Source organism: Myotis daubentonii, chromosome 12 (assembly GCF_963259705.1).
Source record: "Myotis daubentonii chromosome 12, mMyoDau2.1, whole genome shotgun sequence".
Classification (NCBI taxonomy): domain Eukaryota; kingdom Metazoa; phylum Chordata; class Mammalia; order Chiroptera; family Vespertilionidae; genus Myotis; species Myotis daubentonii.
The window spans coordinates 54,560,985-54,584,711 of record NC_081851.1 but is presented as its reverse complement, the minus strand read 5'-3'; the positions used below and the strand labels follow the sequence as shown (position 1 = coordinate 54,584,711).

The following is a 23,727-nucleotide window of genomic DNA, read 5'->3' as shown; positions in this document are numbered from 1 at the left end:
CCCTCACTGAAATCAATTAAAAAAAAGAAAAGAAAAGAAAAAAAAAGCACGTCAGGTTTAAGTTTTTTTTTATTATTCTTAGTCTCTCTGATCAAAATCTTTGAGATAATTAGATTCCTGAGTTATTCTATTGGCTGACTCTTAAGAAAAACCAACCAACCAACAACAACAACAAAAAATGCCCTGGCTGCTGTAGCTCAGTTGGTTGGGTGTTGCCCTATGCACAAGGAGGTTGCTGGCTCAATCTCTGTAGGGGGTGTGCAAAAGGCAGTTGATTAATGTTGAGCTTTCACATCGATGTTTCTCTCTCTCTCCCCCTTTCTCTAAAAATCAATAAACTCTTCTTAAAAAAAAAAAAAAAAAAGAGACAGGTCATTCTGGTTCTAATAGAAGGCCACAGCCCTTTATACTCATCTACAATGCATTGCGATGAATTTAAAGTTAAAATCACACCATTTAGAACTGTTCAGAAAATGGTATCCTACATGGCTTATATCATTAATAAAAAGTGAACAGGACACACGCAAAAAATAAATGCAATAGCTATGCTCATTAAGATGTACAGACTTGCCGAAACCGGTTTGGCTCAGTGGATAGAGCGTCGGCCTGCGGACTGAAAGGTCCCAGGTTCGATTCCGGTCAAGGGCATGTACCTTGGTTGCAGGAACGTCCCCAGTGGGGAGTGTGCAGGAGGCAGCTGGTCGATGTTTCTCTCTCATCGATGTTTCTAACTCTCTATCTCTCTCCTTTCCTCTCTGTAAAAACTCAATAAAATATATTAAAAAAAAAAAAAGATGTACAGACTTTTACTAGGAAAAGTTATTTTATAGTAGTCAGGTGTCTAGAAAAAACATTAAGAGTTAAAGCTAAGTATCTTGATTTTTTAAAAAAGTATATTTTTATTGATTTCAGGGAGGAAGGGGGAAGGAGACAGAGATAGAAACATCAATGATGAGAGAGAATCATTGATCGGCTGCCTCCTGCATGCCCCACACTGGGGATTGAGCCTGCAACCCAGGTATGTGCCCTTGGCCGGAATCAAACCTGAGACCCTTCAGTCCGCAGGCTGACGCTCTATCTACTGAGCAAAACCGGCTAGGGCTCTTGACTTTCCTTACAAAACAAAGTAAAAAAGTAATTTCCATTCATAATACATATAAATACCTTATCGTTGGGTCACTATTTGAGGTAATCCATACACCCGCAAAGTTGTTTGCATAGATTTTATTCTCTATGAACTGTCCTCTTCCTTTTTCGTGGACATATATTCCTCCAGTCTGCCCATGATGAATTTCACATCGAACCACTGTGGGGTTAGCATAGGCTTTTACTTCAAAGCCTGCTATCCTGTTTCTGTGTATGTTGCAACTTTCAAAGTAACCCTGAAGAAATACAGAAATTAAACCTGTAGGTAAGGCTAGTTTTCTAGAAGAAAAATTAAAAAAAACTCCACATTTTTAAATGTTCATGTCAAAATTAAGTATCAGAGATGTTCAAGAGTAGGAATAAAACAAAGATATTCACTAAATTTCAAATGATAAACATGGAAGGAAACATTTTAATTTCAGTACAATAGAACTACAAATACTCTAATTAGTCTGAATATATTCAATGCCAGGAAGGAAAAATAGGTAAGCATGCATTTCCTTCAACAAAAGATTTATAAGTATTAAAGACCCTAAGACCTTGTAGCCTTAAAAATGTCTCAAGAAACCAACTTCTAAAAAGCTGACCTAGAGACAACCAAGATGGCGGCATAGATAAACACCTGAATTTGCTGCCATGCACAACCACATTAAAACTACAACTAAAAGACAAAACGAATATCATCCAGAACCACAGGAAGGCTGGCTGAGTGGAAATTCTACAACTAGAAGGAAAGAGAAAAGCGTATTGAGTCTGGTAGGAGGTGCAGAGGTGTGGAAGTGTGGAAGTGTGGAGGTACAGAGGCGTGTGCAAAAGGGGCTGGCAGCCGGGTAATGCTGTTATCTTTTGCAATGGGAGGGAGATAAAAGCTCCGGACTGCTCTGAACTCCAGTTCCAGGTGAGAATTTGGGGACCCAGACTCATACGGAGAGAAATGGACTGTCTGGCATCAGGTCGGAACGTGAGGGGGGCTTTCTCACAGAGGTGCTTGTAGAGTTTATTGTTCCTGCATGGGGCACGGGACACAGTTCCCAGGACCTCACCTAGGCAGAGCAGACTGGCAGCCATTGCTGTTTGCTACGCCCTGGTGATTCCCTGAGACCCTGCCCCACCCAATTTACAACCCCACCCAAGCTGTGCAGAGAGGCTTTTGCATACTAATGGCCTGGCCTTTCTCTGCCTAAAAACCTGTCAAACTGTAGCTGGGTCAGAAAACCCCAGAGCTTCCAAAAGAAGGCCTAAGGCTTGTCAGCAGCTTCACAGCTGCGCCTCATCTGGGCACCCCCAAACCACAAACAAACAGGAGGAATCTTCAGAGCTCTCTGTAGCTCCTGCTGGGTGGCCTCAGGCAGTGGCTGACTTTGCACCTCCTTGGAGATCCAAGAGCCAGTCTACCCAGTGGTCAGAATGTGACCATCCAGATTACAACTCTTCACATCCATAAGACCCACACTCAGGGGGCAGACTCAGTGGGAGCCAAAGTCCTGCCTCATAAAGGTGTCTCCAGCACAGAAGTTCTCCCACTGCAGACACAACTGGTCCTCACAGCCAATTGGCCTGGAGGTCAATTCCTCCCAGTGATACCAACAGCAATCAAGGCTTAACTACAAGAAGACTGTGCACACAGCCCACAAAGGGGTGCACTAAGAGTGTCCACCTCAGGTAATTAGGGAGGCTGAGCCACTGGGCTCTATAGGACACCTAGCACACAAAACCACTCTATCAACACAGGGAAGCAGCCAAAATGCGGAGACAAAGAAACAGGTCACAAATGAAAGAAATGGAGGAAAGCAAACTACTGGATATAGAGTTCAAAACCACGGTTATAAGGTTACTCAAGAATCTTCTAGAAACCTCTGAGAAATATAATGAGACCCTCAAGGATATGAAAAAGGACCAATTAGAAATTAAGCATACACTGACTGAAATAAAGAATAATATACAGAGATCCAACAGCAGACTAGAGAATCCCAAGAAATCAAGTCAAAGATTTGAAATATGAAGAAGCAAAAAACACCCAACTGGAAAAGCAAAAGGAAAAAAGAATACAAAAATAGGAAGATAGTGCAAGGAGCCTCAGGGACAACGTCAAGTGTACCAACATCTAAATTATAGGGGTACCAGAAGAGAGAGAGAGCAAGATATTGAAAACCTATTTGAAGAAATAATGACAGAAAACTTCCCCCACCTGGTGAAAGAAATAGACTTACAGGTCCAGGAAGCGCAGAGAACCCCAAACAAAAGGAATCCAAAGAGGACCACACCAAGACACATCATAATTAAAATGCCAAGGGCAAAAGACAAAGAGAGAATCTTAAAAGCAGCAAGAGAAAAACAATTAGTTACCTACAAGGGAGTACCCATACGACTATCAGCTGATTTCTCAACAGAAACTATGAAGGCCAGAAGGGAGTAGCAAGAAATACTCAAAGTGATGAATACCAAGAACCTACAACCAAGATTACTCTACCCATCAAAGCTTTATTTAGAATTGAAGGTCAGATAAAGAGCTTCACAGATAAGAACAAGCTAAAGGAGTTCATCACCACCAAACCAGTATTATATGAAATGCTGAAGGGTATTCTTTAAGAAGAGGAAGAAGAAAAAGTAAAGATAAAAATTATGAACAACAAAGTGACAACAAATAAGTATCTATCAACAAGTGAATCTAAAAATCAAGTGAATAAAAAATCTGACCAACAGAATAAACTGGTGAATAGAATAAAATCAGGGGCATAGAAAGGGAGTGGACTGACAATTCTCAGGGGGAAGGGACTGTGGGAGGTGCAGGAAGAGACTGGACAAAAACCGTACACTTATGGATGAGGACAGGGAGTGGGGGATGGGTAAGGGCAGGAGGTGGGGTGGGAACCAGGTGGAGGGGAGCTATGGGGTGAAAAAGAGGAACAACTGTAATAATCTGAACAATAAAGATTTATTAAAAAAACAGTTGACCTAAGGATATAATCAGAGCCTACAGAAAAAGACACACAAAATAATTTTCATCCTAGCCTCATAATAGTAAACTAGCTAAATAAAATGTTTTTGAAGACTTATGCTCAAGGTTTACACACTATCACGTTAAATGAAAAGAACAGTATATGCTTCAAGGTAGTATACATTAAATATGATCTGAATTTTACTAAAGAAAAATAACCTGAAGGATTAAACAAAAACATGAAGGTATGACCATTTGAGTAGTGATATTATCAATGATATTTGTATCCTTTATAACTGCTCTGAATTTCTTAAATTTTCTACAATGGATGTTTTACTTATTCTGTAATGAGAATAAGAGTACTCTAACACTGCCCTGGCCTGTTTGGCTCTGTGGACAGTACATTGGCCTGTGCACAAAAGGATCCTGGGTTCGATTCCGGTCAAGGGCACAAACCTCGGTTGCAGGCTCCTCCCCGGCTGGGCTCTGGTCAGAGCATGTGCAGGAGGCAACCAAAAGATGTGTTTGTCTCACATCGATGTTTCTCTCTTGTCTTTCCCTTTCTCTTCTACTCTCTCTAAAATCAATGGAAAAATATCCTCGGGTGAAGATTTAAAAAAAAAGAACTCTAATACTGATATCTTAAATTCTAAGACTCAATCAATATTGAGTATTACAAAAAAATAAGACTTATAAGATGGCATTTCTAAAAAGCCATTTTATTTCCCTTGTCTATCCCTTCAAAAACTGAATGTGTTCATGCTTGTTTTGGCAGCACACATACTAAAACTGGAATACAGAGATTAGCATAGCCCCTGAACAATGATTATACAGAAATTTGTTAAAAGTTCCATATTGTGCAGTGCCCCAATGTCCTCACACCCTTTGATTAGCTCAGAAGAAATAATGTGTGGCACTCAATAGCAAAATTGTGACTTTTCACCACACACATACACTAAACGTGCTCCCTTTAGCATTAAGTATTTTTTTATGCTACCTTCCATGTATTGGCCTGTACTGTTTCTATATTTGTCATATCCATTTGTACCTGATCAAAAGCTCCTGAAGAGAACTACCCAACTATACAAAACATTACAAACACACAACAAGCACTCAAGTAGGATGTGAAAAACTTTTTGGCATAGAAATCTAGAAGAGTTTAAAACAGGATGTAATTTTGAATACTGTTGTACAATACATATTTAATGCTTTAAAAACATGGTTTTTTGAGCATAACATTCAGAAGTAGCTTTCAGGTTTCATTTTACAGAGATAAAGTGTAAATTATTTTTAATTTACCACTTTATATTTGGATTATAATTTTTTTAAAATTGAGGATTACATAAAAAATAGCTTCTTTAAATATAAGAGTTTTTTCTTCTTTGATTTTATACCTAATAAATGTTAACTGGGTGAAGATACAGACTATTATGGCAAAAGTGAGCATCAAAGAAACAAAACCAAATTTAAAAAGAGGCTAAACTAATATAACTTAATGTTCTATTGAAACAAACATTTTTCTGATATTTTTATCACTGAGAAGGGAGCTCAATTAGTCTCTCAGTCTCTCTCTGCCTAGAGTTAAAATGACTTACCTGATTAGTAAACCTGTGAAAGAATAAACTGGGTATGCTCAATTCAGCTTCACCCTTTTCCTCATGGAAGAGAGAAGGTAGTATGCCTTCCGCTACTACTCACAAACACTGCCTATGACTAAGTGGGTAAGCCTATTTAATTTTGGGGTTCAGTTAAACAGACCCAATTTGGTTTTCATTCTAAGCATATCTTCCAATTTAACTTTTAAGAGCAATAAAGATAATATTTCAGCCTACTCTTGCTACTTCATGGCTTTATTTCTTAATTTATTAATGTAGCAGGTAAAGGTATCCTATTTTAAAAAAAACCATATTTTTATTGATTTGAGAGAGGAAGGGAGAGGAAGAGAGAAAAAGATTAATGACAGAGAATCATTGATTGGCTCTTCCTGCAGGCCCCACACTGGGGATCAAGCCTGCAACCCGGGCATGTGCTCTGATGGGGAACTGAACTGTGACCTCCTGGTTCATAGGTCAATGCTCAACCACTGAGCCACGGCAGCTGGGCAGGGAAAGGTATGCTATTTATCGGGCTTCCATGAAGATTCCAATAGCAGTCTACTGTCATGTACTAACTATCCTAGTTAAACATACAGTAATACTACAAGTATGCTTTGCTGTATATTTACTAAAAAGTATTCAAATGTGGGAAAGCTCTTTCTCTGTTTCCTTTAGGCTTTAATTTTGTACAATGAGAAACAATGGATCTCAAGCAGCATGACTACGTGAACTCAGACGAGCACTGCTTCTTCTCACAGAAAGCAGAGAGAGAACTACATAACTAAACACCTGGAGAAGAGAGATCATGGTGAAACAAAGAACCAACCCACATATGAAAGAAAAACAGGCATCATCAGAAAAGGAAGTAAACGAAATGGACGCAATGGAGGCAAGCAACCTGTCAGAGAAAGAATTCAGAGAAATGGCCATAAGGTGGATGAAAAGAATGGAAGACAAATTCAACAATATGTGTAAGAACCAAGAGGAAATGAAGAAAAACCAAGAAGAAATGAAAAATGACATCACTACTATAAAGAACTCAATAGAAAGCATCAACAGTAGACTAGAAGCAGAGGACTGCATCAGCGAGCTAGAAGACAAGGTAGGAAAAAATACCCAAGCCGAACAGATTGACACTTTTCGAAAGAGGACATACAGAAGGCCGAAAGACATATGAAAACATGCTCAAAGTCACTAATTATACGAGAGATGCAAACCAAAACAACAATGCATTATCATCTCACACCTGTCAGAATGGCTATCATCAACAAATCAACAAACAAGTGTTGGAGAGGATGTGAAGAAAAGGAACCCTTCTGCACTGCTGGTGGGAATGCAGACTGGCGCAGCCACTGTGGAGAACGGAATGGAGCTTCCTCAAAAAACTAAAAATGGGCCTTGACTGGTTTGGCTCAGTGGATAGAGCATCGGCCTGCGGACTGAAAGGTCCCGGGTTCGATTCCAGTCAAGGGCATGTACCTTGGTTGCGGGCACTTCCCCAGTGAGGGGTGTGCAGGAGGCAGCTGATCGATGTCTCTCTCTCATCGATGTTTCTAGCTCTCTACCCCTCTCCCTTCCTCTCTGTAAAAAAATCAATAAAATATATATATTTAAAAAAAAACAAAAACAAAAAAACAAACACACACACACACACACACACACAAAAACAACAAAAAAAACTAAAAATGGAACTCCCATTTGACCCAGTGATCCTACTACTAGGAATATATCCCAAGAAACCAGAAACGCCAATCAGAAAGGATATATGCACCCCTATGTTCTTAGCAGCACAATTCACCATAGCTAAGATTTGGAAACAGCCTAAGTGCCCATCAGCAGGTGAGTGGATTAGAAAACTGTGTTACATCTACACAATGGAATACTATGCTGCGGTAAAAAAGAAGGACCTTTTGCCTTTTGCAACAGCATGGATGGAACTGGAGAGCATTATGCTAAGTGAAATAAGCCAGTCAGAGAAAGATAATTACCACATGATCTCACTCATTTGTGGATTATAAAGAAAAAAGACTGATGAAAAGGGACAGATCCAAAGACTGAGAAAGAGCAATCAGGCTATCAAGCCCCAGAAGGATAGTAGGGGAGAGAGGGGGTAAGGGGAAGAGATCAACCAAAGGACTTGTATACACGCATATAAGCCAAACCAATGGACATGGACAATAGGGTAATGGGAGCATGAGTGTGCGGGGGGGGGGGGGGGAGGGGGGTTGGGGGTTAATGGGGGGGATGAGGACACATTTGTAATACCTTAACTAATAAAAAAAAAATTGTACAATGAGAGAGTCAACTAGATTCACAAGTTTATTTAGGCAAACAGCAAACCACTCTCTTTATTTTCCCTCACCCAGAGGCCTATACTTTAAATTCTTTCAGCTACCTCCATTTTTTTTTTTTTTTTGGTTAATCCTCACCCGAGAATATTTTTCCACTGATGTTTAGGCAGAGTGGAAGAGAGAGGGGAAGACAGATAGAAACATCGATGTGATCTGAGAAACACATCGATTAGTTGCTTCCTGCACATGTCCCATCCAGGGCCTGGGACAGGGAGGAGCCTGCAACTGAGGTATGAGCCCTTCATCAAACTCGAACCTGGGACCCTTTGTTCTGCACGATGACACTCTATCCACTGAGCCAAACTGGCTAGCGCAATCTAGCATTTAATTTTTAAGTAAAGATTTGTATTACTATATCTTGAGTTTTCAGTATTAGGTATTATTTACTGGCTTCCTATTATGGAAGATGAGAATTTAACTTTCCTATATTTCTATTGCTCATCACAAACATCCATATGCTCTTCCAATGTAGTTATATCATAATTTGGTTAGATTAGTGTGCTAGTCAGAGCTGAGCTGTCAAGTTTAACTATATATTCTTTGCTGCACAACTCTTTATTTTCCCTGTAGTAGTAATTTTGTTCTTCTTTGCTTAGATCTTTAGTGATAATCTATCCTAAACTTGCTACCAGTTAAATTACCTAACATATATACATTCCACTTAGGTTTACCAACTTATCTTCCTAAATACAAGCAGGTTTTATAACCTGCTCTAATGTGGACTGGTTGCCCTGGTAATAGGCACAAGGTCACTTACCATATTTAATTTATTTTAATTTTATTTATTGCTATGAGAGAGAGAGACAGACAGACATAGAGAGATATGGATTTGTAGTTCCACTCATTTATGCATTCATTGGTTGATTCTTGTATGTGCCCTGACCGAGGATCAAACCCGCAACTTTGGCATATCAGGATCATGCTCTAACCAACTGAGCTACCCGGTCAGGGCCATATTTAATTTAGATTATGGTTAAAAATGTCCCCTACATCTATCAACAATGGAGTTTGTAATGTCTATCTATTGTTTTAGGGTAACTTTCAAGAAAAGCAGCAAAAACCCATTTTTTTCATGTCTTAAAACCATAAGCCTCTACTATAACTGTGACTTTATTACATTCAGAAAGAACCACTGGTTGACTTATAGTTTTATAATTTTACAAGGAAACCTATCTCATTATTATTCTGGGTCAAAGGGATCAATTAATGTAATTATGCTTTAAAATACATTTTAATGAAATGCATGTGTTTTGTTAAGAGATGCCTTTAGTGCAAAATGGTCTAATAATACAGACTGTAGGTAGAATTTAAATGCAAATCACAAAAGCTCCAATATTTATGCATAACTCCAAAGGCATGAACATTTTACCCCATTTATAATGTGATTTACTGCCCTACCAGAAGATACCAGATTACTAATAGTTTATTCTATATTTAAAATAAAAGCTCATAAACTTCTAGGCAAAAGCAATTCTAAATTTCTGCCAGATACATTACTGCAAATTATCATCCTATCAATTTAAAACTTAACATTGATATAAAAATAAAAGATGAGACTAAAGACTTAAAAATTTTTTTGAAATGAAATATTCTTTATTAAATATAAAGGCACTCAAGTATTTCTCTTTAAAATTCTCCAAACCCAATGCCCAAAAGAACAAAAAGGAGAAAAAATATGCTATTTTCATTGAAATAAACTTCTACAACTTCAAACTATAATCTATAAAATACCTGCCAAATACTATGAAATCTGGATAAGTAAGAGCAGGGTGCTGAGAGCACAAATGTTACCTTAAAGATTCAGCAAGGCAGTTTCTCCTAAATAACTGAAGGTTCTAATATGATCTACTAAAGTGATGGTATCTAGTGGGGCATGAGTAGAACACGGGAGAAGAGGAAACAGTAATATTTTCATAGAAATAACTTCAGGCATAAGAAGTAAATCTGAAGAAAACACTACATTATGTGTAATTTCTGTCATATAAAACTTAAGTTTCCTATCTAAGGAAGACTATCCAAAGCAAAGTGAGAGGAGAAGGGAAAGGATGGCCAGATTTCAACACAGAGAATCTGTCATAACTTAAATTCATAAACTTAGAATAACTGTCTCAAAAACTTTATTATTTTTATTGATTTCAGAGAGGAAGGGAGAGGGAGAAACATCAATAATGAAAGAAAATCAATGATCAGAGGTCTCTGCATGCCCCCTACTGGGGATCAAGCCTGCAACCCAGGCATGTGCCCTGACTGGGAACTGAACTGTGACCACCTGGTTCAGAGGTTGACACTCAACCACTGAGCCATGCTGACCAGGCTGCCTCAAAAAATTTATATCAATTTGGCATCATTATGGCATTTTAATGTTATTGAACAAAAATAACACTCTGCAATGGATTTAATATTAAACAAAGATAATTGGGGAACTGTGAACATTATTATTATTTTTAAAAAATATATTTTATTGATTTTTTACAGAGAGGAAGGGAGAGGGATAGAGAGTTAGAAACATCGATGAGAGAGAAGCATCGATCAGCTGCCTCCTGCACACCTCCTACTGGGGATGTGCCCGCAACCAAGGTACATGCCCTTGACCGGAATCGAACCTGGGACCCTTGAGTCGGCAGGCCGACGCTCTATCCACTGAGCCAAACCGGTCAGGGCGTGAACATTATTTTTAGCAGTGAGATTGGCATTGTGAAATTGGTTATGTGAAAGACAGAAAAAAGAAAGAATCCCTAGTTTTAAAGATACATGCGGAAATATTTACAGATGGGATAATGATGTCAGCATTTGCTTCAAAATAAACCAGAGAATAAAGAAGAGAGTAAGAAGTGAGCATAGAGGTATAGATTAAACAGAGATGGCCATGAATTGATAGTTGTTGAAGGTGGAGGTGGGTATATGTAGATTAATTATACCATTCTTTCTGGTTTTATGTATGTTAAAAAGATTCCATAAAATAAAAATTCATTAAAAAATTAGAGATAAAAACCAACTGAAAACAAAACAGAAAAAGAGACAAAATTATGGATATAATAAAGAACACAGATTTGAAGAAATCACACAAAACTTAAGGTAAAAGATCACAGGACTATAGATAATAGAAGATAGCTACGTTTCTAAAGAAAAGATATGAACAGAGAAACAGTACAAGTAAAACACAACATTAACAACAACAAAACCCATATCTGGATACTGAAGCAGAAAAGCAAATCTCGACCAGAAAGGGAAAACACCCCCTCCAAAAACCTTGGACTTCTCTGCCACACTTAATGTTAGAAATATAAAAACGACTACAGAATTCAGAGGGAACGAAAGTACAGGTATAATAAAAACTAACCACTCAGCCAAGTTAAAAGTTAATGGATAGGCCACTTTCAAGTGGCAAGAATTTAAGGCTACAATACCAGAAACTGGTAAAAAATAAAAAACGGCTAGTTCTAGCTGATTTGGCTAAGTGAAGAGAGCAGTGGTCGGCAAACTCATTAGTCAACAGAGCCAAATATCAACAGTACAACGATTGAAATTTCTTTTGAGAGCCAAATTTTTTAAACTTAAACTCTATAGGTAGGTACATTGTTATTAACTTAATTAGGGTACTCCTAAGCTGGCCTTTGCTAAAAACGTCCTCAATCTGAGGGGTCGACCTCAGCGAACGTAACCCCACTTCTTCTAACGCCACTTCTTCAAAATAGACTTGCCCAGGCCGAAAACCGACTTCTGCGCATGGGCCACGAAGTTTTAATCACACTGTACATGCACACCCGCACGTGGTATTTTGTGGAAGAGCCACACTCAAGGGGCCAAAGAGCTGCATGTGGCTCGCGAGCCGCGGTTTGCCGACCACTGGGATAGAGCATTGACCTGCAGACTGAAGGGTCCTGGGTTGGATTCTGGTCAAGGGCACATGCCCGGGTTTTGGGCTCAATCCCCAGTAGGGGCCATGCAGGAGGCAGCTCACCAATGACTCTCTCATCACTGATGTTTCTCTCTTTCCTTCTCCTTTCCTCTCTGAAATCAATAAAAATATCTAATCTAATAACAGACAAACAGGGTAATTGACCGTATCTTCGCAATGCCTCCCATTGGCTAATCAGCAAGATATGCAAATTAACTGCCAACAAAGAAGGTGCTGAAGGCGGCTCTGGACAGAGCGAAGGCCTGGGTGTTGGGTGCTGGAGGAAAACCGGTGCCGGCAGCCAGGGGAAGGGAAGGCCTATTGCATGAATCTTTTCGTGCAACAGGCCTCTAGTATTAAAAATAAAATAAAATAAAAAATGGCTAGATCACAAAGCTCAGCCATTCCAAGAATAAATCAAAATAAAAATTCAGGAATGGAGAAACTCTGATTAAAGGTCTAAAGATAAATAAATATAGAGTAAACATAGAGCCATAAGTATAAATGTTATAAACCTTTACAGAAGACAAATGAGAATATAAATAATGGGGTAGAGATAGGTTAAAATATAAGTATGTTTACTTCCCCATTTTTCATAGGGGCAGTTCATACTTTACTCCAAAGTTTAAACATGTAGTTAATAATGATAAATTCTGGAGTCTTCCCTTTTGAAATCCTAGAGGTGGTTTTTTTTAAAAAATATATTTTATTGAGTTTTTACAGAGAGGAAAGGAGAGAGAGAGAGAGAGAGTTAGAAACATCGATGAGAGAGAAACATTGACCAGCTGCCTCCTGCACACCCCCCACTGGGGATGTACCCGCAACCAAGGTACATGCCCTTGACCGGAATCGAACCTGGGACCCTTCAGTCCACAGGCTGATGCTCTATCCACTGAGCCAAACCGGTTTCGGCTAGAGGTGGTTTTTACAAAAAGATTAATTTCTTTAAAAAGTTTTGAAAATCTTTTATGATTCATTCTTATAAGTACAGAAATTTAAATCCTAAGTATGTTAGAGACAAAAACAATTTCAGAGAATAAAAATATAAGTATAATTAAATAACATATTTAAAGATAGAGGAGAACACAAAAACTAATAAATGTCTATTCTGATGTTCTTTGAAGTTCTATAGAAACAAAGTCAAATTTTAAAAAGGTTATTTTTTTTTTATTAAAAAGGTTATCTTTAGTGATGTCCTACCAATTATAGGGTGCAATACAGAGAAGACAGCCTTAAGAATATAGTTAAGTCCTTACTGCAATTTTAAGCAAGATGACATATAAAGAAACCAATTTAACTACTGGCTGACATAAGCAAGAGTTAAGTTCCAACAGCATATTTCTGGTTACAAAAACATCATCAAATTTCTAAATTAAGACACAAAACATTTACTTTAGACACTGAAGTAAATGTGAGCTATACATACATTTAAGAAAGGTTAATAAAAATAAGATGATTATTTTCCAACCTGCTTGTTCCAGTTTAGGGTCACAGGTGGCTAGAGCCTATCTGCAGCTCATGGAGCAAGGAAGAACCAAACCTGGACAGGATGTCCTTCCACCTCAGGGCACACTCACGATTTAGACACTGATTAACCTAATCTGCACACCTTTGGGACATGGGAGGAGAACCCATGCAAATATGGGGAGAACATGCAAACTCCACACAGACAGTGGCCCCAGCATGGAATCTCCCTTGCCCCCTCATCAACATTACAACAAAACAACATTATGCGAGGACCTGCCATATCCTTGGAATAGAAGAACATTCTATCGAAGGATTTTAAAGGATTGTATCACAATACTAAAACATACAACAGACCCAACATATACTTTATTTTGACCCTTCCCTTACAAATCTGTATTATCTTAACAAATCTCTTTATTAATCCTTAATGGGAATATCTATCTGTAGCACTGCCTAGAGTTGTTTAAAAACAGTTATAAAAATTTCAAACCCAAATTTATAAAAAATAAACTGTATGGGGGTGTGTGATGATGAATAAATGATGACGATGAACTTTAGTAAGTAAACATAATCATAGGTCTTTTAAAAATGAGGAAATTTATCCAGGTTAAAATTATCTTGGTACCTCAAATTATTTGTGAATGAGACCAGGGGCATGCATAAATATGGTACTTGAATAGTATGTAATTCTGGGGCAGTCTAAAGGCAACAAAGGCAAATAAATACTAGCATAGTATAGTTCCATTACAAAATAAGAGACCATTTAGGAACTATAAAAACCATGCAGGCCTCTAAGGGAGGGCAGAGTCTCAAGATTCTTATGTTTTGACATCCTCTAAACCTTTGCTCAAATCCCCCAATCCCCACATCCTTGGAGAAAACAGTACAATTTGCAACAAAATATCAGTTTCTTTATTCTAGTTGGAAAGGGCAAACAGTAATCTCCACTCTGCTTTTTTATCAACAGGTCCATGCTACAACACAAGTTGTAAGTGAACTGTTTCTCTCAGGTTACAGTTACCCCACAAATGATGACGAACTGAATGGTCTGAAACCATTTACCAGTAGTTCAAATCAGAACTTGATAAAAGGGTAACTTCTTATAGTCTAGTTCAGTTTTAAAAAGAGTTCTGCATTAGAGTTTTAGGTACAAATGTTGAAAAAATTTCCTTCATTAACTGATAATTTGTATAAGTGCATCCAATGTTCCCAAGTTGCTTGACTCATCTATACTAATAAAAGGGTAATATGCTAATTAGACCAGACGTCTTCTGGACGTCCTCCCAGACAAAGCCACGGTGGCGGAGGCCAAGGCAGAGGCGGTTAGGGGCGACCAGGCCAGCAGGGGAGGGCAGTTGGGGTGACCAGGTCGGCAGGGGAGGGCAGTTAGGGGTGATCAGGCAGGCAGATAAGCAGTTAGGAGCCAGTGGTCCCAGATTGCAAAAGGGTGCAGGCTGGGCTAAGGAACCCCCTCCTCCCTCTCCCCGTGCACAAATATTGTGCACCAGGCCTCTAGTACTATATAACAGAAACAAAACTTCACCATGATCCTATGTATCATCATGTCACCACCCACTCCGCTCCCATTTCATAAAAAATGCTGCCAATGCTATAAGTAGGACTTGAAAATTACCTCAATGAAAATTAGACATTAAATGAAAACAATATCCAACAGACATCCAAGAACATTATTTTGACATTGTAGCCTAAGAGAGCTCAAAAAGGCTGTCCCTAGAAAATTGAGTAAAATGACATAGTAGTATTTAAAACATATTATCCATAGAGCTGCCTAATTAACTTTTGCATAACAATATTATAGCTAATATTTTATTATCACTGTATCTCTTACTAACATTCTGCCAGTTAAAATTTTTTTAAGAGGAGTAAAATGGAAGTCAAATTAATAATGTAACCATTACTTTTCAAAGTGTAGTTGATAAACAACCTGTATTAAACTCACTTATGATGCTTATTAAAAATGCATATACTGGGTCTGATCCTTGAAAATTCTGATTTATAATATATGGATGATTTTTCTGCACACTTAGGAATCCATCTTTTCTATATGATTACAGTGTGAGAACCATAAATTTATAGAATATTGTATATTGATTTTAAAATATAATGTTGAAATTGCTTTTAAACCTATACCATATGATAGAAACAAATAATTTGGTGGTTATAAAATCTTGAAACCCATTTGAAATCTAACTAATATGAGGTCAGCATTTCCATTAAAAACGTTCTTACCATGCCATGATCAAATGTGAACACACCAACATCACGTCCATGATGAATATGATTCCGTCTAATAATTGGGTTTCCATGATTTTTAACCCAAATCCCAGCCAAAGCATTATTGGAAATTTCATTATCTTCATATATTCCCTACAACAAATAATCAGAAATGAACATTAGTAAAACTTGAAAAAATATTTTAAAAGAATAAAACCACAAAGTTAAAAAAATACCTGTGCATGATCTGTTATATAAAGTCCAACATTTTCACAGTCGCTGATATTACAGTGCTTGATAGTAGGACAGGCTCCTTGACCACTAACACATACTGCAGAGCCAACTGTAAGGAAAATACTTTATTTAAAAACCTATTGGGCCAGAGACTCATTTTATAACAAAATATGAAGAAACACTAACCTGTACATGTACTTCTGATGATACAGTGATCAATAATAGGACTACAATTTACTGTAATCTCTAAGCAGTGGTGTGCATTGTGGTGTTGAGCAGATTTGTCATCAGGGTTAAACTGCAAAGTAGAAATTTTGTTAAATAAACAACCACTGCTTTAATGATTTCAACATATAATTTTAAATCTAAAAATTTCTTACCCTTATTGTCATATATCCAACATAAGCATCCTCAGAACCTTCCATAAAAACAAAGGTTGAATCTCTAGTGTTTTCAATTATAACTTTGTCTGCTACTTTTCCAGGTGCTGTGGAGAAGATATTTAAAGCATATTACCTTTATCAGACAGATGAATAGAAATTTAAAAATAACTTTAAAAAAATACACTTTAAAAATACAGTAATACTTTGCTACAAAACTAGTAATATAGAACATTTTTATTGTTTTAAGTTGGGTATTTTTTGGAGGAAGAACTTTTAAAAGTTATTACTTTTAAATACTGAGAAGAGAGGACTAATACTCATTTAATTGATAACTATATTTCACTGGCCTTTACCACAGGCAGTCATATTTAATGTAGATATTATTTGAGTATCATATTGAAATCCATATATAATACTTCTAAGAAGGTTCAACTGCAAATAGTATTTAATATCCAAAAGAGACCACTTTATTGACATTTATTTCCCAAACTGGCCTTAATTTGGAAAGTAATAAAAATCTATAGGCAGAAATTTTCTACACCCTCCCTCCTCACTTTTCTTCATGGTAGAAATGGGGGAGGAAAGCAGAAAGGGTAGTAAATGCAAACTTTATTAACAAGTAATAATTATTAGCTATCTTAAAATGGTCTATGTACTATATCCTTAAGAAATAAGAGAGCGCCCAGCTGGTATGGCTCATTGGTTAAACACTGATCTATGAACCAGGAAGTCATGGTTTGATTCCTGGTCAGGTCACATGCCCAGGTTGCGGGATTGATCCCCAGTGTGGGGTGTGCAGGAGGCAGCCAATCAATGGTTCTCTCTCATCATTGATGTTTCTCTCTCTCTCTCTCTCTCTCTCCCTCCCTCCCTCCCTCCCTCCCTCCTCCCCCCCTCTTTCTCTCTCTCTCTCTCTCTCTTCCTCCCTCCCTCCTTCCTCCCCCTCCCCTCTCCCATCCTATTCCTTCCTCCCTTAAAAAAAATAGCATAAATCTTCAAATGACTGATCAGTGCTCAATAAATATTTTATTACATTTATTCTTAGAAACTTGAGCATAAAAGCAGTTTTTATATAGCCCAAAAATATTTAAGATAAAGCTAACAAACATTTTTTCTTTCCTTAATGATTAACTAAGGCAGTTGGACAAAGTAGTGACCAAGAAACATACCCATTTAAAAAAATTATATTTTTATTGATTTCAGAGAGGGAGGGAGAGGGAGAGAGATTTGAAACATCAATGATGAGAGAGAATTACTGATTGGCTGCCTCCTACACGCCCCACATTGGGGATCAAGTCCGCAACCTAGGCATATGCCCTGACTGGGAATCAAATCGTGACCTCCTGGGGTTCATAGGTCCATGCTCAACCACTGAGCCATGCCAGCTGGGTGAGAAATATATACATCTTAAAAAGAAATAAGACACATCCACAATTTCTGAATTCTCATGTTTTCATTTCTATCACATAAAATATGCATATTTAATTCTTATTCTTTCCTATCATTAAGCTATTGTCAAAGTTACCTAAATTTTAAGTCACTAGCATTTTATAAACCCATTATGTAAGTAAAATTGGTAAAATTCTAATAAAAATGCATTTTAAAATACCTGCACCAATCATGGTGATTGGAGATTCAATGTATATCCATTCATCAGTATATATTCCAGAATGAACAAAGATAAGTCCATCAAAATGAGCTTCTTGTACCCCACCAAGGGCATCTTCAATTGTATCATAATACTAGAAAAAAATAAAAGTGTCACTATAGAACTGAAAAATTACTATTTTAAATCCCATAAAAATACAGATCAAACATACCAACATATTTTCTCTTCCTTTATATCTTGCAGGGTTACTGTAGAAATGTTCAGCAAATCCTGGCTTTACATGTGCACCTTTATACTTAATGTCAAAAAAAAAAAAAAAAAAAAAGAGGACATTACATTTTAAACTATTTTAGTTCTGTATGAATATTTTAAATTAAATATATTAAAAAATCAATTATTTCAACTAATTTTCTGTTGCACAGTGCAATGTAAAAGGTGTTCCAGATTTTACATTATTCAGTACTATCCAGTAAGAAAGGACAAGGATTCTCAATTTCAGCACTACTAATACTTTGGAACAGACAGTTCCTTTGTTGTGGGGGTTGTCCTGTGCATTATAGAATGCTCAGTAGCATTCTTGGTCTCTACCCACTAGCTACCAGTAGCATCCTCTTCTCCAGTTGTGATAATTAAAAATGTCCCCAGAAGTTGTCAAATGTGCCCTGTGGAGCAAAATCATCCTAGTTGAGAGCCATTTGTAAAGGACTACATAAAAATTACGCTAAAAGTGAAACTTTAAAACAACTATTGAACACCAATAATTTAAACAAGAGTTCAAACAGACCATAGAAAGTATTAACTGCTTCTAGGCTACTGATGTTTACTGTCAATGTTTAGACTATTATGTCAGCAGTGAAATTGTTGAGTATTTTGTTGGTTGATAAATGTGCACTGGCTTGAAACCTATTCTTGAAATTAATTAAAAAAACACACCAACAAATTTAATTAGCTCGACTGGCGTGGCTCAGTGGTTGAGCGTCTACCTATGAACCAGGAGGTCATGGTTTGATTCCCAATCAGGACACATGCCTGGGTTGCGGGCTTTATTCCCAGTGGGGGGTGTGCAGGAGGCAGTCATTCAATGGTTCTCTCTTATCATTGATATTTCTCTCTCTCTCTCTCTCTCTCTCTCTCTCTCTCTCTCTCTCTCTCTCTCTCTCTCTCTCCTCCCTCTCTGAAACCAGTAAGAAAAACAAAAAACTCTTAATTATTTTATTTGATGTCAGGTTAAATGTCTGTGTTTGTTCAGTGATAAATATTCCTTTGTAGTATCTATTACTTCATCAGAGTCATTACACCTGTCATCATGACTGCAGCAAAATGTCTCTCTCAGTAAGTCATGGAATACCTGGAACATTCCCCTTTTTCATAAGGTTCACAAGATAAGTTTGTATGACAATATAAATATCTCCCTGCATGAGTTTAAATTTTTTAGAAAGGAAATTTTATCTCCATAGATATTAAATACATAAGGCAATATTTTCTATTTATACTTCATACCAACTGCTGGAAACTCTCTTTCCAAGGATTTGGATGTTCATATTCTTCTGGATTAATCTGGTAGAATTTGCCAGGTTCAGGATGCATCATAGGACGGGTATATTCAAATACTTCCATATATAATCGTTTCCTAAAGGTGGGAAAGGAATTAAAAGAGTTATTCATAAGTAGCCTTTTAAATAACTACAAAAAATTATTTGAGGACTAAAATAGTTTACCTTTAGCACCACACAAGCTATTGTAAAACACAGAAAAGTACAAAGAAGGAGATAACCTACACTTCCAATACATTATTATTAACAGCTTACTATATTTCCTTTCAGTCATTTTTCCCCCCTTTCAGTTATTTTTATCTACAGTTAGTTTCATTTGTTACAGTTGTGATTTATATAGCATACAAAAACAAAAATTTGTATCCTGCTCTTTTCACTTTTTATTTATTGGTTTTATAGAAAGAGAGGAGAGAGAAAGAGGAGAATGAGGGGGAGGGAGGGAGAGAGAAAAAGAAACACTGATTTGCTGTTCCACCCATTAATGCATTCATTGCTTGTTTCATGTATGTGACCTGACTGGGGATCGAACCTGCAATCTTGAAATATCAGAACAACACTCTAATCAACTGAACTACCCAGCCAGGGAACTTTTCACTTTTTACAACATAGCATTTTCTCATGCTATTAAAAACTGTAAAAAAAATCACTGTTCATGACTATACCCCAACCCTCCAAGCAGACATTATATTGTGTTCACTTAGCCCAGCCGTGGGCAAACTACGGCCCGCGGCACGTTTGAAATGAATAAAACTAAAAAAAAAAAAAAAGTCCGTACCCTTTTATGTAATGATGTTTACTTTGAATTTATATTAGTTCACACAAACACTCCATCCATGCTTTTGTTCCGGCCCTCCGGTCCAGTTTAAGAACCCATTGTGGCCCTCGAGTCAAAAAGTTTGCCCACCCCTGACTTAGCCCATTTCCTTATTGCTAGATCTAATTTCTAATCCCCCCCACTATTAACTATAACATTATGAAAAATTTGTACATAAGGCAAAAACATTTTCAGAAGTGGAATTACTGGGTCAAAGGGCATGCATAGTTCAAGGTCATGAATATAACTATCGAAGTATTTTCCAAAAGTGATATATAACATTCACTAAACTATCAAATTTAATTAGCTGTTTTAAATTAGACTTAGTTGAGTGTTTTGTTTTTAAAAATATTTTTATTGATTTCAGAGAGGAAGGAAGAGGGAGAGAGAGAAACATCAATGATGAGAGAGAATCACCGATTGGCTGCCTCCTGCACGCCCCTTACTGGGAATCAAGCTGGCAACCTGGACACATGCCTGTGACCAGAATGAAACCTGGGGCCCTTCAGTCCACAGGCTGACGCTCTATCCACTGAGCCAAACCGGCCAGGGCCTTAGTTCTGTATTTTTTTAAAAAAATATATTTATATTGATTTCAGAGAAGAAGGGAGAGGAAGAGACAGAAAATATCAATGATGAGAGAGAATCATTGATCAGCTGCCTCCTGCATGCCTTATATTGGGGACTGAGCTTACATCCTGGGCATAAGCCCAGACAGGGGAATTGAATCGTGACCTCCTGGTTTATAGGTTGATGCTCAACCATTGAGCCACACCAACCGGACTTAGTTCTGTTTCTTAAAAGCAATTAAATGAAAAACATTTTATACACTCAGTTGCTATTAACTGATAAATAGCAGAGAAAGTACTTCATTTATTGTTTTACTAGGGGCCCGGTGCACGAAATTCGTGCACTGGGTGTGTGTGTGGGGGGGAGTGTCCCTCAGCCCAGCCTGCCCCCTCTCACATACTGGGAGCCCTCAGGCGTTGACCCCCATCACCCTCCAATCACAGGATCGGCCCCTTGCCCAGGCCTGACGCCTCTGGCCTAGGCGTCCAGCCCGGGCAGCGGGGACCTGCAGTGGCAGCGGGGGGCGCCGCGATCGCGTGGGCTCCGCCCCTGCCCCTGCAGGAAGCCTCTGGCTGAGGCGTCCGGCCCGGGCAGCGGGGACCCACAGCTGCAGCGGCCCCGCGATCGTGGGCTTCGCTTTAGGCCCAGGCAAGGGGCCCCTAACTCCTGGGACTGCCAGCTTCGACCGTGCCCAGCTCCCATCGCTGGCTCCACCCCTACTTCCTGTTATCACTGGCCAGGGCGGAAAAGGCACCTGATTCTCCGGTCATGGCTGGGGGGCAGGGCAAAGGCGGCCCCAGGGCCACCTTTGCCCTGCCCCCCAGCTCTTAGCTCCCCCCTGGGTTTCCGATCACTGTCAGTGGCAGGGGGCTTCTTCCTGCATTCCCTTTCGCCTCCCTGCATTGTGCCTACATATGCAAATTAACCGCCATCTTGTTGGCAGTTAACTGCCAATCTTAGTTGGCAGTTAACTGCAAATCTTAGTTGGCAGTTAATTTGCATATAGCCCTGATTAGCCAATGAAAAGGGTATCGTCGTACGCCAATTACCATTTTTCTCTTTTATTAGTGTTGGTAAATATTACCTAAAGTGACAACTCACATTTGTGATAAACAGGTAACTTAGAATTTACAAGCAATCTAATTTTATTCTTATTTAATTATAATCAACACTTCAACCTCCCTAGCATTTCAAGCATTTTGGGCACCAAATAATATATCTCAAGATAATAAGAAATAAATTTTCACTTACCACAAAATTGGATCATTAGCAAGCTCACTGAAGCGTTTACACACACAAGCTGCTCTACAAAGATCCTGTTCCAGCAAGTAAGAGAAGATTTTTAGAACCACTTCATCTGGCAGTTTCTCCTGAAGATACTGTTCAGCAGGTGCTGCTATAAAGAGATTAACAAATAAAATAGAAACAACTTATTTATTGTGTTAGTAAAGACTTCCCCATTTTTTAAAAAGCATAATTTTCACTCTGGCTAGTGTAGCTCAGTTGGTTGCATTGTTCTGTGTACTGAAGGGTGGTGGGCTTGATTCTAGGTCAGGTCACACACAGGAAGCAGCCAATCAATGTTTTTCTCTCTCTCTCTCCTTCCCCCCACTCTCTAAAATCAATAAAAACATATCCTCGGGTGAGGATTAAAAATAAAATAAAAAGCATAATTTCCATTTTATCTAACAAGTAGCTTTTATTTTGTGATGACAATCTTTTTTTTTTTTTTTTAAATATACCATTATTGATTTCAGAGAGGAATGAAGAAGGAGAGAGAGATAGAAACATCAATGATGAGAGAGAATCATTGATTGGCTGCCTCCTGCTACCCCCACACTGGGGATTGTGCCCGCAAACCAGGCATGTGCCCTTGACCGGAATCGAACCTGAGACCCTTCAGTCCACATGCAGATGCTCCTCCTACTGAGCCAAACTGGCTAGGGCGGCAATCATTTTATAAACATTTTTTTTCATAGATAGCACATTTATTTTTGTTTATCTTGACATAAGTATTCTCTTTTAGCTATTACGTACCATTTCAGAAACTGGTGAAAATATACAAAAGGTTTTTAATTTTTGGTTGAATTCTTACTCAAGGATATTTTTTTTCCATTGATTTTTTTTTCTTAGAGAGAATAGAAGGAAGGGAACGAGGGAGAGAGACATCAATGTGAAAGAGACACATCGATTGGTTGCCTCCCATACAACCCCGATGGGATTGAACCTGCAACCAAAGTATGTGCGCCCTTAACTGGGAATCCAATCCTTCCGTGGGCTGGCCGACGCTCTAACCACTTCACCACACTGGCCAGGGCACAAGGCATATTTTATTAAAACACTTTTTTTCTTTTTTATTTCGGAGAGGAAGGGAGAGGGAGATAGAAATATCAATGATGAGAGAGAATCATTGATTGGCTGCCTTCTGCATGCCTCTTACTGGGGATCAAGCCTGCAACCTGGGGAAAAGTCCCTTGACAAAAATTGAACATGGGACCCTTTAATCCATAGGCAGACGCTCTATCCACTGAGCAAAACCGTCTGGGCCACAGGTGTTTTTATTTTTTAAATATATTTTTATTGATTTCAGATAGAAAGGGAGAGGGAGAGACAGAAACATCAATGATGAGAGGGAACCACTGATCAGCTGCCTTCTGCACGCCCTGCAACCCGAGCATGTGCCCTTGACTGGAATCGAACCTGGGACCCTTCAGTCTGCAGGCTGACGCTCTGTCCACTGAGCCAAATCAGCTAGGGCAACACAGGTATTTTTATATAACAAAGACAAAGAGGGAGAAGTCAGAGTTGTCATGTTTATCTATAGATATAAAAGCCTAAGTGACCAAACGACTGGAGCTGCCCCCGGGTGGTCAGTGTACTCCCACAGCGGGAGTGCCGCTCAGCTGACTGACGGGTGCCAGAAGCAGGGTTCAT

The 23,727-nt window shown here is 38.4% G+C and overlaps 1 protein-coding gene and 1 pseudogene across 4 annotated transcripts in view; one reads left to right on the top strand and one right to left on the bottom strand.

Annotated features, from left to right (window-relative positions):
• Positions 1 to 23,727, bottom strand: part of FBXO11 (F-box protein 11) — a 101,815-nt gene that overhangs the window by 13,703 nt on the left and 64,385 nt on the right. For all 4 annotated transcript variants that reach the window (XM_059659904.1, XM_059659906.1, XM_059659905.1 and 1 more), the window contains exons 4-12: positions 22,045 to 22,189; positions 19,357 to 19,486; positions 18,068 to 18,151; positions 17,857 to 17,989; positions 16,245 to 16,351; positions 16,051 to 16,162; positions 15,867 to 15,973; positions 15,646 to 15,783; positions 1,165 to 1,382 (exon numbers count right to left, since the gene is read on the bottom strand). In XM_059659904.1, the coding sequence (XP_059515887.1) occupies positions 1,165 to 1,382; positions 15,646 to 15,783; positions 15,867 to 15,973; positions 16,051 to 16,162; positions 16,245 to 16,351; positions 17,857 to 17,989; positions 18,068 to 18,151; positions 19,357 to 19,486; positions 22,045 to 22,189 (1,174 nt within the window). The remainder of the gene's footprint in view (positions 1 to 1,164; positions 1,383 to 15,645; positions 15,784 to 15,866; positions 15,974 to 16,050; positions 16,163 to 16,244; positions 16,352 to 17,856; positions 17,990 to 18,067; positions 18,152 to 19,356; positions 19,487 to 22,044; positions 22,190 to 23,727) is intronic.
• LOC132214027 (U6 spliceosomal RNA) lies at positions 4,844 to 4,944 on the top strand (annotated as a pseudogene).